Source organism: Nematolebias whitei, chromosome 6 (assembly GCF_014905685.2).
Source record: "Nematolebias whitei isolate Nwh7 chromosome 6, NemWhi1, whole genome shotgun sequence".
NCBI lineage: Eukaryota > Metazoa > Chordata > Actinopteri > Cyprinodontiformes > Rivulidae > Nematolebias > Nematolebias whitei.
In genome coordinates this window covers 27659748-27674880 of record NC_056503.1, presented here as the reverse complement: position 1 = coordinate 27674880, position 15133 = coordinate 27659748, and the positions used below count along the sequence as shown (strand labels likewise).

The following is a 15133-nucleotide window of genomic DNA, read 5'->3' as shown; positions in this document are numbered from 1 at the left end:
TTTCACTTTCAGCTTAAGATGCTAGCTAGCTAATAACTAGAGAATTTGTAGCGTGTTAAAAGCTTGCTAGTTATAGGCTAATCTAGTTGACAGCTTGCTAGTTAATGAGGTATAGCTTTGGCTCTTTTTGAGCTGAAGTTATTAGCTGACCAGTTCCAGCTCCATGACACCAGATGGCGCCAACAAGCCCACACCTGTGGACCATTCTCCTAACATGGGTGAGGGTCCAATAGTTCCAGTAGTCACAAACGAAGAGGTCCCAGAAAGGTTGTATAGATTCGTGGGCATGTGCTGAAAGGCAAGGAACGACTGCAGGGATCACATCAGCTTCACAATGAAACCAAGGAGGTCTGGGGCACAGTAGGAACACAGGAGTCAATACAGTGGGCAAATAATGCACAAACGTCAAATTGTAGTCATCAATTGCCATTTATACTCCTACAACTCGTGATGACCCTTTCCTCCAACAGTAAGAGACAAACTATATCTTGAGCCATCCTCAAGGACTCCATCATCTTAACTCTGGTCCTTACCCTCCAGGGTTCCAGTCTCTCCCAGTTGAGTTGCAGTCAACTGTTGATTTCACTTTGTAAATGAACACTGTTATTTTCTTGTCTTGGAATTGTTCCTTTTGGCACTGGTTATCTGGGTATTGAGTAAATCCTTTCACCATGCATGATATTTTAGAGTGTGGGTTTGGCATGACTCTGAGCTACTGTACCCAACTTTAGCTCAAAATCGGTAAAATTGACTGATTTGTTGGAGTTTTGGGGTTTGCTGTGCTAATTAGCTGGGGTGGCCATATTGAATAATATTGATCCCAAACGCTAATCAGCTGATACGCACCCAATGATTACTTGCTGAGGTTCTTTATAAAATCATTTAGTAGTTCATGAGACAAAGTGTAAGCTCAATCATCCAGGTAGATAACAACAATAAAGGTTCAGTCGTGTCATCTGGACCAATTTCTTTAAGTGGGAAACGTTTCGTCCCCCATCCAGAGGACTTCCTCAGTCTACGGCATGCCAATCAGACCTGTCTCATAGACTGCTGTATTTCAAAACAACCTCCTGTTGGAATCTCAAAAGCAGGCTTTTAACACATACAAAACACACCTATCCAAAACAATTGATCATCATTTACAACAATCAAATGTTTTAGGCCAGATGACCAACTTGCTACTCACAGAAACAGCTTAAGGACAACCAAGGCCAACGTGGTTCAGAAAAAGAGTTGTAAGCGCAATCATACAGGCAGAAAACAACAAAAAAGGTTAAATCGTGTCATCTGGACCAGTTAATTTAAATGAAAATATGTGTTTTGCACGTGTTAAATGCCTACTTTTGAGATTCTAACAGGAAGTTGGTTTGAAACAGCAGTGAAGGCTACATGGGACAGATCAGGTTGGCAGGCCGTAGACTGAGGAAGTCCTCTGGATATGGGACGAAAAGTCTCTCATTTAAAGAAACTAGACACAATTTAACCTTTTTTTGTTGTTTTCTACCTGGATGATTGAGCTTACAACCCTTTTTCTGAACCACTTTGGCCTTGGTTGTCCTCAGGCTCTTTCTGTGTATAGCAAGTTGGTCATCTGGCCTAAAACATTTGATTACTGTTCATGATTGATTGTTTTGGATGGGTGTGCCCTGTTTGCACGTGTTAAAAGCCTGCTTTTGAGATTCCAACAGGAGGTTGTCTTGAAACACAGTAATGAAGGCTATCTATGGGACAGAAGGCTATCTATGGGACAGATCTGGTTGACAGGTCGTAGACTGAGGAAGTCCTCTGGATGGGGGACAAAACGCTTCTTGCTTAAAGAAACTGGTCCAGATGACATAATTTTAACTTTTTTTTTAATTCATGAGATGTTTTGCTAACAGACAGATAGACAGACATTATTAATTTATTTAGTTATGTTCATTAATAAGACTAAAACTGTATTGAAACATTGTGGCAGGGCAGCACGGTGGCGCAACTGGTAGAGCTGCTGCCTCTCAGCGAGCAGGTCCTTGGTTCAAACCCCGGTCCAGGGGCCTTTCTGGGTGGAGTTTGCATGTTCTCTCCGTGCATGCGTGGGTTTCCTCCGGTTACTCCAGTTTCCTCCCACAGACCAAAAACATGCATCTTAGACTGATTGGTAACTCTAAATTGTCCCTAGGTGTGAGTGAGAGAGTGAATGTTTGTTTGTCTCTATGTGTCCCTGTGATGGACTGGAGACCCGTCCAGGGTGTACCCCGCCCCTCGCACAGTGATTGCTGGACATGGGCACCGGCGACCCCCGGGACCCAAAATGGAATAAGCGGGTAAAGATAATGGATGTATGGATGGATGAAACATTGTGACACTTAAATAAACCCACAAGAAATAAATCAAAGACTATGTTTTACGTTTTTTTTATTTATTAGTTTATTTTTTTGTATTTTGATTCGTTTCCATTGAAAAGTTGCTTCCCAGATGCCAGCATCCCTGAGAAAGTGTAAAAAGCAGAATTTATGGACAGACAGATTCAAATTTTCGTAAAACACAACTCTTAGTGCTGTTTTGATGACTGTTGGGTTGTTCCGTCAGGCTTGATGAGGACACGTTGCCTCCTCCTGATTCTTGAACCCCATTGCAGATCTAAGAGCTGTCCATGGTGGTGCTTTTTGAGCGCTAGTATCACTTTACTCCTTAAAGTCTCTGAAAAGGCATATTGGCATCACTTCTGCTAGAAACACATAGGTAAAATAAAAATAAAAGGTTTGATTGTAAATAAAGTAGAATCAAACTGATAAACACTTATTAATGTCCAATAATCAAACTCCTAATCAAAAATATAATCTTTTTATGGGACTTGTGGACAGAAGGTACTGTAACTATTGTAATAGAAGTTGTTGTTTTTTTTTGTCCCATGCAGTTTTTTAGTGTCCAACATGTTTAAAATGGTTTTTTTTTAAAGTTACCTATAAATAATGTAACAATTTCTAAAAGCCTTTAACTAAGTGGTCTTTTGAACAGAGTTGTGACGATGCTGAGCTCCTCCGGTTTTCAGCCTGGACTCGTCTAGGGGGTCAGCTCGAAGCAGCCTCGACGGTGCGTCTGCATGTCTCTCACCCTGCGGATGGACTGGATCTGAGGGTGGTGGGCCCCCCAGTCGTTCCAATGCTTGTAAGAACCCATTTCAAGCACATACTGGTAGCCACGGTAGCCAGGATACTGGTAGCCCACCCAGCTGTGTGAAGAGGTGCAGAGAAGCCGATAAACATGCAGCTATAAAAGTTTAGCAACATTAAATGGTGTGGATTTATTTTAAAAAATTATTAGGATTGACACAATCACCTTTTCGTGTTTACGAACTTGTAAAATCTTTTGATGAATCTATTTTTCAAGGCAGCAAAAGTAAAATGTGCAGAAAATCCCAAGTTTTTTGCAGTTACTCATGTTTTGCATGTTCTGGTTTGACAAACTTCCAGCAGATTTTTTTTTTCTTAAAGGGAAAGCTCAAGTCTTGTCAAAATATTATGTGAAAAGGTTATAATTAAATATTTTACCGGCAGTAAACTCAATGAATGGCATACATTTGGAAAAATATAGTTTAATTTTGGTTGGATTGATGAGCTAATGACTAGTCTGAGTTTAGCCAAGACTAAAGTGTATAAAGTGAGAAAAGCTGTACTGTAATAAAAGGGGTCATGACAAAACGGTAACTTAATTTTCTCATATATATATATATATATAATTTATATATTAATAATATATACATACACATATGTGGTAAAATGCTAAAGCTTTCCTCAATGAAACACTACAAAAGATCTGAGCTCTTACTTTGAAGGACTGGCTTGATAAAACAGCTCAGATACAGCTACTTACGTTCCACCTGTGACCTGAATGCTGCCAACATGGTCCTGGAAGCCGTAAGACCACAAGCTTGGAATATCCTCATCACACACTTCCATCTTACGACCCTCAAAGTTTGTACATTCATACAGACAAATCTTGTGGTCTTGGGCATCCTAAAAATAAATAAATAAATAAAAAAGAAAAACGAAAAGGCCACTTTTCAAGCTGTTTTTCTGCATATGCCGAGTAAAGTAGGAGAATTGAAAACTTGAGAAAATAAGTACCATTCGAACGGGTCTGACGGACATCATGCGGTCACACCTGTAGCTGTTGGACCAGGTATTCCAGCGGGGGTACTCTCCCTTCTCCAGCATGAACATCTCACCAGTCATGTCCTGCTGCTCGTAACCCACCCAGCTGAGCAGATCGGGAGGAGAGACATTTTATTTAGCTCAGGTAAACACGTGTTGCGCTGTAACATACACGTGCGTGTCAGATTTGGTTGCTTACGGTCCACATTCTACCCTGATGGAGCCAATCCTTTCAAAACCTTTCTCACACAGGTTACGGCACTCTCCAAACAGCTCCATTCTACGGCCTTGGAAGTTCTCATACTCATAGAGGTATATCTGGAAAAAATTGAGAAAATCAAAAATGTTGCTTATTGAGACTGAGTATTTCTGATCCCTTCGTATTTTGTTGTTCGTTTCGCAGGAGGAGTACCTTGTTGTTGCGAAGTCCTATGGCGGAATGGCTGCCAATGCTGCCCTGAGCACCTGAGTGAGACATGATCGGATCTAAAGAGGAGAATCACAAAGTTAATGAACCAAACTTGAATGTCTCGAAGAGCGTAACTACAACTGAATACCATCGTGTACTTCAATCCAGTAGTGTTTGTTTGAGTACGATGCTCCAATAATTAAAGAGTCTAAGAACAGGCGTTTGTGTACCATTTATCAGTATTACATCAATCTGAATATCCTTTGATTAAACTTTTTTTTTTTCAATTGGAACTTTTTGGGATTTTTTTTCAAAGTATGTTTTATAATCTGGTGGCTAAAATATTTAAATTCTTATGCAAGGGAGTCATTACTGATCAGAGTCAGAGTCAGAGTCAGAGAGTCAGAGTTTCTTTATTGTCATTCGCACCTCATGGGGTACATGTGGTGGAGCGAAATTATGTACACAGGGTCCCAGTTACATCCAACAATAAAATGTCTAAGAAAAACAGTAATAACATCTAAGATATGAACTAAGAAAAACATCAACTAAATATACACTAAGCACTCATAACATAAAACATTGAACATCAGCACAAACATGAACATGAGTCTGTGAGCAGATGTGCACGCATGAACACATCAACATTGAAACAGATCAGCAGCAACATGAAACAGATCAGCAGCAACATGATATGGTTTTTCACAGTGATTATTCTAGTTAGAGATTCATGAGTCTAACAGCCTCAGGGTAGAAGCTGTTCCTCAGTCTAGTGGTTCTACACTTAATGCTCCTTAACCTCCTTCCTGAGGGGAGTGGGGCAAAAAGTGTGTGTGCTGGGTGGGTGGGGTCCTTCATGATGCAGGTGGCCCTCTTCCTGCATCTGGAGGTGTAGATGTCTGTGATGGTGGGGAGACTGATTCCAACAGATTTCTGTGCAGCCTTCACCACTCTCTGCAAAGCTTTTCTTTCTGCAGCTGTGCAGCCTCCATGCCACACATTGATGCTGGAGCACAGGATGCTCTCCACGGCACACCTGTAGAAGGAGGTGAGGACTGAGCTTCCCAGACCAGCTCGCCTCAGCCGTCTGAGGAAGTAGAGTCTCTGATGAGCTTTCTTGATCAGGCTGGTGGTGTTGTTGCTCCAGCTGAGGTTGTCATTCATGTGTACACCCAAGTACTTGTAGCTGGAGACCACTTCCACCACAGATCCTCTTATGTTCAGGGGGGTATAGGTGTTTTTGTTCCTTCTGAAGTCCACAATCATCTCCTTTGTCTTCTTCACATTGATGTGAAGGTTATTCTCTCTGCACCAGCTCTCCAGGTGTTCCACCTCTTGCCTGTAGCTGGACTCATCATTGTTTGTGATGCATCCCACCACCGCTGTATCATCTGCAAACTTTACAATGTGACAGCCTGGATGGGTAGCTGCACAATCATATGTGAGCAGAGTAAACAGAAGGGGGCTCAACACACATCCCTGAGGAGAGCCAGTGCTGAGGGTTATGGTGGAGGAGGAGAGGTTGTGGATCCTCACTAACTGTGGTCTGTTTGTTAAAAAGTCTAGTACCCAGTTGCAGATGGAGGGGCTTAGTCCTAGTGTGGACAGTTTGTCCATCAGGGTTTGGGGGATCATGGTGTTGAAGGCGGATGTGAAGTCCACAAAGAGCATACGGACGTAAGAGTTTTTCTGCTCCAGGTGGTAGAGCGCAGTGTGGACCACAGAGGAGATGGCATCCTCTGTTGATCGGTTCTCACGGTATGCGTACTGATGAGGGTCCTCGTTGATGTTGATGGTTGTTTTGATGTGAGTCATGACCAGTTTTTCGAAGCATTTAGCGACTATCGGGGTGAGGGCCACTGGCCGATAGTTATTCAGACCAGTCACTGTAGAGCTTTTTGGGACTGGGATGATGGTGGCAGTCTTCAGGCAGGTGGGAACTGTCTCCAGGGTAAGTGAGGTGTTAAAGATGTCTGTCAGCACCTCACAGAGCTGATCAGCACATTCCTTCAACACTTTTCCGGGGATGTTGTCTGGGCCGGTTGCTTTGTGCGGATTAATCCTCCTGAAGGTACTCCTTACTTCTGCTGAGGTCACGCTGAGATGCTCTTCATCCGGTGGCGAGGTGAGTCTGGTGCTGGGTGGTCTGTTCGGGTCTTCAAAGCGTGCATAGAACTTGTTGAGGGCATCAGGCAGAGATGGGTCTTTGGGGCATTGTTCACTCCTTCCTTTATAATCTGTTATGGACTTAATGCCCCTCCACATGCTCCGAGGGTCTTGTGAGATGAATTGACCCTCGATCCTCTTTGCATATGTGGCCTTGGCCCTCTTAATACCAGCAACCAGCTCTTTTCTTGTCCTACTCAGCTCCTCTGAGTTTCCAGACCTGAAGGCAGTGTTCCTGGCTTCCAGCAGGGTACGCACCTCTGCATTCAGCCAAGGTTTTCTGTTTGGGTAGCTTTTAACATTTCTGATGCTTGTTTACCTCCATCTAGTTGTGAAAGGAAGAGAGTTGGTCTGAACTCAGGGGCCTTTTTGCAAGGGGTGGCCAAGGTGTTTTTTTAGGGGGGCATTTTGACAATTTTCATAACCCATATGCATCTTCCTTTGTGTGTCTTTGTGTCTCTTTGTGTCTGTCTGTCACTTCTACATTGACTACAAATTAAAAATCTGTACATTTTTTGTTTTTTTAGCAAATTCAAGCACACAGGAGATTTATGCATGAAACGCACTTGAGATTTTATTTACCATAAATGTTCACAATATTATAAAATATGTGTTTTTACCAAGGAAAAAATACAAACCAAAAATTACGTGTCAAATTTTGATTATTTGGTAGAAAATTGTATATTTATTCAAAGTTTCTCTTGAAAGCAACACCAATTTGGATTTGAACTGATTCATTATCTGCCCCCAAAATCCCATGTCCAACTTCAGCATCATTTTGTGTGTTGTCATACTTATAACTGTCTAGTCTCTAGTTACACTGATATTATTTCCCTTTCCTTTCAATATTTTTGCATCTTTCTAAGACAAAAAAGGAAAAATAGATATCTGACCAACGTTGGAAAAGGCAGGTGGAGTGACGGTAATCAATTTGTGTGAGTTAATCAATCTTAAACTATATTTCTGTTACATACAGCATCTTATGATGACACGTTCACATTATAACACAAGCATATATTGTTGATGTCTTAAAAAACAGTCAAACATCACAAGAAGCGCATAGAGCCTTTATTGTCTTGTTTAACGTAACTGTGCATTACTGTTTCCTGCTCTTTATTATTGGGGCCTGCCTGTTCTACAGTACAGGAAGGCCTTCAGAGAATTGTGAAGCTGTAAATGAGCACTTTTTACACAAACTGAGCAATAAATGAGTGTGATAAAAGCTGCTTAGGATAACACAAATGATTACTGCTATAGGAGCCTTCAGTTGCATATTTAGCTTTACTAAAACAAAGATAAATTGACGACAATGTTTGCTAGCAAAATATTTATTTACCACTGCACTGTTTTTGGCCATAACGCAGTCATTTTTTGACATGTTGAGCTGAATTTTGGTACGGTGGCAGCCAAAAGTAATCGCTAAGACATTCTGGAAGCTAATCATAATTTCAAGCCAACAGTTAAGCATCGATTACAACAGTTATTCATTAATTTTTAAGACATACAAAGCCAAAAATTGGTATAGTGATATTAGCCCAAACCAATTTTTTTTTACCAAATTTTGAATGCTACTCAAAAATTCAAGATGACCATCACAGTTAACTTCAAATGGCTATAATTCAGTCATGTTGAGACTTATTGAGATAAAATTTGCTGTGGTGTAACCAAAAAGTATCCCAAATGCATGCTGATTGCTAATCCTAATTTAAGTTAACTGCTAATGCGAATTTTACAAAGAGCTACAATTCAGCCATTTTTAAAGATACAAAGACAAAATTTCTGTAGCAGTAGCAGAGAACAATCTTTAACAAAATCTAAATGCAAATATAAAATCCAAACTGGCCACCAAATCTAATTTCACATGGCTATAACACAGCCATTTGTAGTAATATTACCAGTAAACTGAAATTTGGTATGGTGGTAGCCAAGAGCAATCCCTATGAGATTCTGAAAGCTAATCTTAATTTTATGCTATGAGCAAATGTTAATTTGAAAAAATATATATATATTACAGTCAATTTTAGACACATAAAGCTGAAAATTAGTAGTCTATAATACTTTGTAGTAGCCGACAACAACCTTCAATAAATTCTGAATGCTAATCAAAAATTCAAGCTGACCACCGCATTTAATTTAAAATAAAACTCAGATGTTTTTATAGCTACTGAGATGAAACTCTGTACAGGTACTGATAGCTGATTGATCCCTAACAGACTTTGATTGTAAATCAGAAATCTAAAATGGTCACCTAAACTAAAAATAAAAAAATGCTATAAATCAGATATTTTTAGAGATATTAAGCTGAAATTTAGTGTGGTGGTAGCTGAGAGCGGCAGCACGGTGGCGCAACTAGTAGAGCTGCTGCCTCTCAGCGAGCAGGTCCCTGGTTCAAACCCCGGTCCAGGGGCCTTCTGGGTGGAGTTTGCATGTTCTCTCCGTGCATGCGTGGGTTTTCTCCAGGTACTCCAGTTTCCTCCCACAGACCAAAAACATGCATGTTAGGCTGATTGGTAACTCTAAATTGTCCCTAGGTGTGAGTGAGAGAGTGAATGGTTGTTTGTCTCGTTTGTCTCTGTGTGGCCCTGTGATGGACTTGTGACCCGTCCAGGGTGTACCCCGCCCCTCGCACAGTGATTGCTGGACATGGGCACCAGCGATCCCCGTGACCCAAAGTGGAATAAACGGGTAAAGATAATGGATGGATGGATGGATGGATGATAGCTGAGAGCGATGCTCAACAGATTCTGGATTTGAATAAATAAAATCCAGATAGCCATCAAAGCAAATTTGAAATATCTATAAATCAGCTATTTTTAGACCTAGTGAGCTGAAATTTGGTGATGGGAGCTACGATCACCAACATATAGTGCAGCCAAATCATACATTTAAAATGGTAGTCATGTAACAGTCTCCGTCAAAGTTTCTTAAGGAACTTTATTTGCTCCATGCCATTGCTATGTTACAGATTAGCCACTAGATGTCGCCAAATTAATATTAACTGCTTCTTAAACCCAGAACTTTGACATACAATTGATAATTTTATATTAATACAATAGTTCATAAAAAAAAATTTTCATAACATACTTCACAGAGATATGTTCCCTCTACACTAGCTAAGGAAGTTTTTGTGGCCTTGAGATTCTGCTTCTGCTATTTGCAGATGATGCTGTCCTGTTAACGTCATTGTGCCATGATCTCCAGCACTCTCTAAAGTGATTCACAGTCAAGTGTAAAACAGCTGGGATGAGGATCAGCACATCCTAATCTGAGACCATGGTCCTCAGCTGGAAAAGGATGGATTGCCCAGTCCAGGTTGTGAGTGAAGCGCTGCCTCAAAGGAAAGAGTTCAGGTTTCTCAAGGTACAGATCGAGTGTAAGGGAAGACTGAAGCTTGAGATCAAAAGACAGCATCTTCCACAGTATTGTGTACTCTGTGCCGGTCCATTTTTGTGACGAGGAAGCTGAGGTGAGGCTCGCTGTTTACCAGTCGATCTTTGTTCCTATCCTCACTGATAGTCACAAAAATTGAGTAGGGACCAAAAGAACAAGATTACAGATACAAGTGGTCGAAATGAGTTTTCCCTGCAGGGCAGAGATAGAGCGAGAAGTTCAGTTATCAAGGAGAGATACATTGAGTGGAGACAGTTGAGGTGGTTTGAGCATTTGGTAATAATGCTCCAAGGACGCCTCCCTAGGGATATTTTCCAGACATGTCAAACAGCGAGGTAATCAGAATAAAATCTGGAGCGACTACATCTCTCGGCTGGTCTGGGAACTCCTTGGAGTCCACCCAGAAGAGCTGGAAGAGGTGGTCGTGGAGAGATGTGTGGGCCTCCCCGCTCAAGCTGCTGCTCCTGCGACCTGACACCAGAACAATCAGAAGATAATGGATGGATGGATGGATGGATGGATGGATGGATGGACGGACGGACGGACGGATGGATGGATGGATGGATGGATGGACGGATGGATGGATCGATGGACGGTTGTTATTGAGCAAAAATTTTGCAATCTAAAAAAATACCCTAGATTAAGAACTCACTATATTTTGTTTTTGGATTGTGATGCTTTTTAAAGTTTTGTTTTCAACTTTACTTTGATTGACATGAACATAGCAGATGTCAGTAAGACATCCAAAACTAGCTGTTCACACGATAAAGGAGGACCATCAGCCTAACGACCGATCGTTAGTGCTCTGATGGATTCACAGAGGGCTGAGTGATACTAGCAGTAAGAGCACTGTAAGAACTGGACGTGGAGACCTCCGCTCCTGTTTAATGATAATAATGTTTAATGTTCTCTTCACAAAGATGGCCTCCTTTACTCCTCTCTCAAACCAATGTTCCTCTGAAGGATGTGAACATCTTCATCCCTACAAGAGTGACCGCTGGCCTGGAGATGAGTGTAACCCGCAGAGTTTTTGCTAGATTTAGATTTCGCTAGAGATGTTTGCTAAAATACCTCATTTTCTTAATTAATTTATCTCTGTGGGCCAAATTAGCACCAAACCAAGCTCCATGTCCTGTAAACAATCCCCTGATTCAGTCCAAAGTTGGGAGTTTTAAAAGAAAAGTCACTTCTCGCTTGTTTCCTTCAGTCCGTTGAGTGAGTAAACCACAACATTCCCCGTTACGTTCAAACATTTCATAGAGAGACAGTTAGAAGACCTGAGAGCAGACACTTACAGAAAGCGAAGCCTGAGACGGACCGATCTTTGGAGAGACTGATGGACGCCGTCCTGGTGATTGAGGACATATATATATACATTCACCTCCAGTGTTCAGGGCTAGGATCGTGGCTTTTCATTGGCTGCAAGCTGTTGGGAACACAGTGCTGGGTCAAAGGTCACGCTGCTAATCCGTGCATGATTCGTGCTGACCTGGCTGTCTGTTGTTTGTGTTCAGCACCTTTGTGGTTGGGAGGGGGACCGGGGACAGTCACTGCCATCAGCAGAAATTTTCTGTTGACACACACACCTACATTAAACCAACCCGCCCCTTTATAATTTATTTGGCTTTAATTGTCGTTTTTTTTGTCATTTCCACTAGTTTTGATGTGATTAATTTTGAGCTTCGTCTCCATTTTTTAGTTTTTCTCAGTTTGGTGCAGGCTGTCTGAGCCTTTGAGCCCTGAGTGTGTTAATGTGCTGACTGTGAGAGCAGCGTCAGCCTCTTTTGTTCAGACGGGCGAGCGCTGGATGCTCTTCAGCTTTTTATGTTTTTGTGCAACTCATATCATATGTGTGCATGCTTTTGAGGCATACATGGAAGAAATCATCTTTGTGTTGTAAATCAGGGGGGGGGGAAATGAACCATGAATGCACCATCGGAGTCACTTCTTCTATAATCCCAACATAAAATCTGATATTAACCTTGTCTAATGTCATTTCATGTTTTCTTAAAATTAAAGATCTAAAAGGTTCGCAGCATATGGTTTTTAGTTTTCTAAAGCGAAATTTGTCTCAAGGCATCACCACACCTTGAAGATGTTTCTCACATGAATACAACAGAAACAAATAATAATAATAATAAAAACACATTTTCTGACTATGATGACTGTTAATTATAAAAAATAAGGTTTTATTGGAAAAAGTTATAATAATCTTGAACTAAATTACCGCTCAGCTCAAATGTAAAAACTAAACTACAAACCGGATTCCAAAAAAGTTGGGACACTAAACAAATTCACGCCCCGGCCCCGACAACATCAAAATTGTGGGTGGGGTAGGTGAAACACCCACACTTGCCCCCACCCTCATTCGCCCTACTCTGGGCCCATGAGCAAGGCCCTTAACCCCCACCATGTGCTCCCTAAACAGGTCTCTCTTGAAAATGAGTTCTCGTGGCTCAATGAGACTAACCTGGATAAATAAAGGCTAAATGAAAATTGTGAATAAAAACTGAATGCAAAGATGTGGAGGTGCCAACATCTAATATTTTATTCAGAATAGAACAGAAATCACAGATCAAAAGTTTAAACTGAGAGAATGTATCATTTTAAGGGAAAAATCTGTTGTTTACAAATTTCATGGCGTCAACGAATCCTAAAAAAGTTGGGACAAGTCCATTTTTACCACTGTGTGGCATCCCCCCTTCTTCTTACAACACTCAACAGACGTCTGGGGACAGAGGAGACCAGTTTCTCAAGTTTATAAATAAGAATGCTCTCCCATTCATGTCATACAGGCCTCTAACTGTTCAATCGTCTTGGGCCTTCTTTGTCGCACCTTCCTCTTTATGATGCGCCAAATGTTCTCTATAGGTGAAAGACCTGGACTGCAGGCTGGCCATTTCAGTACCCGGATCCTTCTCCTACATAGCCATGATGTTGTGATTGCTGCAGAATGTGGTCTGGCATTATCGTGTTGAAAAATGCAGGGTCTTCCCTGAAAGAGATGACGTCTAGATGGGAGCATATGTTGTTCTAGAACCTGAACATAGTTCTCTGTATTAATGGTTCCTTTCCAGACATGCAAGCTGCCCATGCCACAAGCGCTCATGCAACCCCATACCATCAGTGATGCAGGCTTCTGAACGGAGTGTTGATAACAACTTGGGCTATCCTTGTCCTCTCTGGTCCGGATGACATGGCATCCCAGTGTTCAATAAAGAACTTCAAATCGTGACTCATCTGACCACAGAACAGTCTTCCATTTTGCCACACTCCATTTTAAATGACCCCTGGCCCAGTGCAAACGTCTGAGCTTGTGGAGCTTGCTTAGAAATGGCTTCCTCTTTGCACTGTAGAGTTTCAGCTGGCAACGGCGGATGGCACGGTGGATTGTGTTCACTGACAATGCTTTCTGGAAGTATTCCTGAGCCCATTCTGTTATTTGCTTGACAGTGGCATTCCTGTTTGAGGTGCAGTGACGTTTAAGGGCCCGGAGATCACGAGCATCCAGTAGAGTTTTACGGCCTTGACCCTTACACACAGCGATTGTTCCAGATTCTCTGAATCTTTTGATGATGTTATGCACGGTTGATGATGATAACTTAAAAGTCTTTTCTATTTTACGCTGGGTAACACCATTCTGGTATTGCTGCACTATCTTTCTGCACAACAATGGTGGAAATTGTGATCCTCGTACCATCTTGGCTTCTGAGAGACACTGACACTCTGAGAAGCTCTTTTTATACCCAATCATGTTGTCAATTGACCTAATTGGTGTTAATTGGTCTTCCAGCTGTTCGTTACAGTATATGCTCAATTTCTTTTTTCCAGCCACTTATTGCTACTTGTCCCAACTTTTTTGGGATTTGTTGACACTGTGAAATTTTGAATCAACATATTTTTCCTTTAAAATGTTACATTTACTCAGATTAAACTTTTGATCTGTCATCTATGTTATATTACGAATAAAATATTGACATTTGCCATCTCCACATCATTGCATTCAGTTTTTATTCACAATTTGTTTAGTTTCCCATTTTTTTTGGAATCCGGTTTGTACTTATTCAAAACTGTTTCATGTTTAATACATAAACTACCTGCGTGTTGTTTAGTTATTTACATAATCTGCATTATTCGCATGCCTTCAATGCATTTTGCTTCACTGTAAATCACATATTTTTACAATACTGAGATTAGATTTTTAATCCTTTCGAATCTTGGCTTCTTGGCTACTTTTCATGTTTGCCTTCTTCATTTATTAAATTAACACCTAATGATAGGGTTCATAGAGCAAAGTAGCCTGGAGTCAAAGGTCATCAGAAGGCAGGAGAACATGTAACTGCCTGTGTGCGTGCATGTGTCTTTGTGTGTGTGCTCAAGTAATCGACTAATGTTCTGCTGCAACTGATTAAAAAAAAAATCTGTATGCCTTTTTACAACTGTTTATTGTTGTTGCTGTTGTCCATTGTTGTCGTCATTCTTTGTTGAAATCAGGTCTCTCTTGTAAATGAGTCCTCAAGGCTCAATGGGATTTACCTGTCTAAATAAAGGTTGAATGAATGAATGAATAAACCTTTGGAGACAACCCAATTCAAAATGGCCACCTCAGCCAACTGTTCATATAATCACAGAAATGTCCTGAACTCTGTCAATATATATAATGTTTATATATCAACTTACAGCAGTTATTGGATCGAAATAGTGGCTCTGCTGTGACAACAATGACCATCAAACACTGAACATTCTTTGGGAGGATGTGTGTTGTTGGACTGAATTATTTTAATTTACATTTATTTTAACTGGAAACTAAGTGGGTCGGCATGGTGGTGCAGTTGGCAGAGCTGTTGCCTCTCAGCGAGAAGGTTGTAAGATCGAACCCTGGGGACCTTTCTGAATGGAATTTGTCTTTTCATTCAGTCAACATTTATTTATACAGGTTAGTCCCTTTGAACCTCGGGGACTCATTTACAAGAGAAACCTGATTTTAACATAGAATGATGACAACAGTGGACAATAATGACAACTACAGACAATC

General features: G+C 41.0%; 1 protein-coding gene across 1 annotated transcript; it reads right to left on the bottom strand.

Moving 5' to 3' along the window:
• Nucleotides 1-2390: 2390 nt before the first annotated feature.
• Nucleotides 2391-11475, bottom strand: crybb1l3 (crystallin, beta B1, like 3). The gene is made up of 6 exons (XM_037677488.1): nt 11394-11475; nt 4546-4619; nt 4333-4451; nt 4107-4239; nt 3853-3995; nt 2391-3211 (listed from the first exon to the last, which is right to left on the bottom strand). Exons 1-6 carry the CDS (start codon nt 11473-11475, stop codon nt 3043-3045), a joined length of 720 nt encoding a protein of 239 aa, XP_037533416.1. The 3' UTR covers nt 2391-3042.
• Between the last annotated feature and the right edge of the window lie 3658 nt (nt 11476-15133).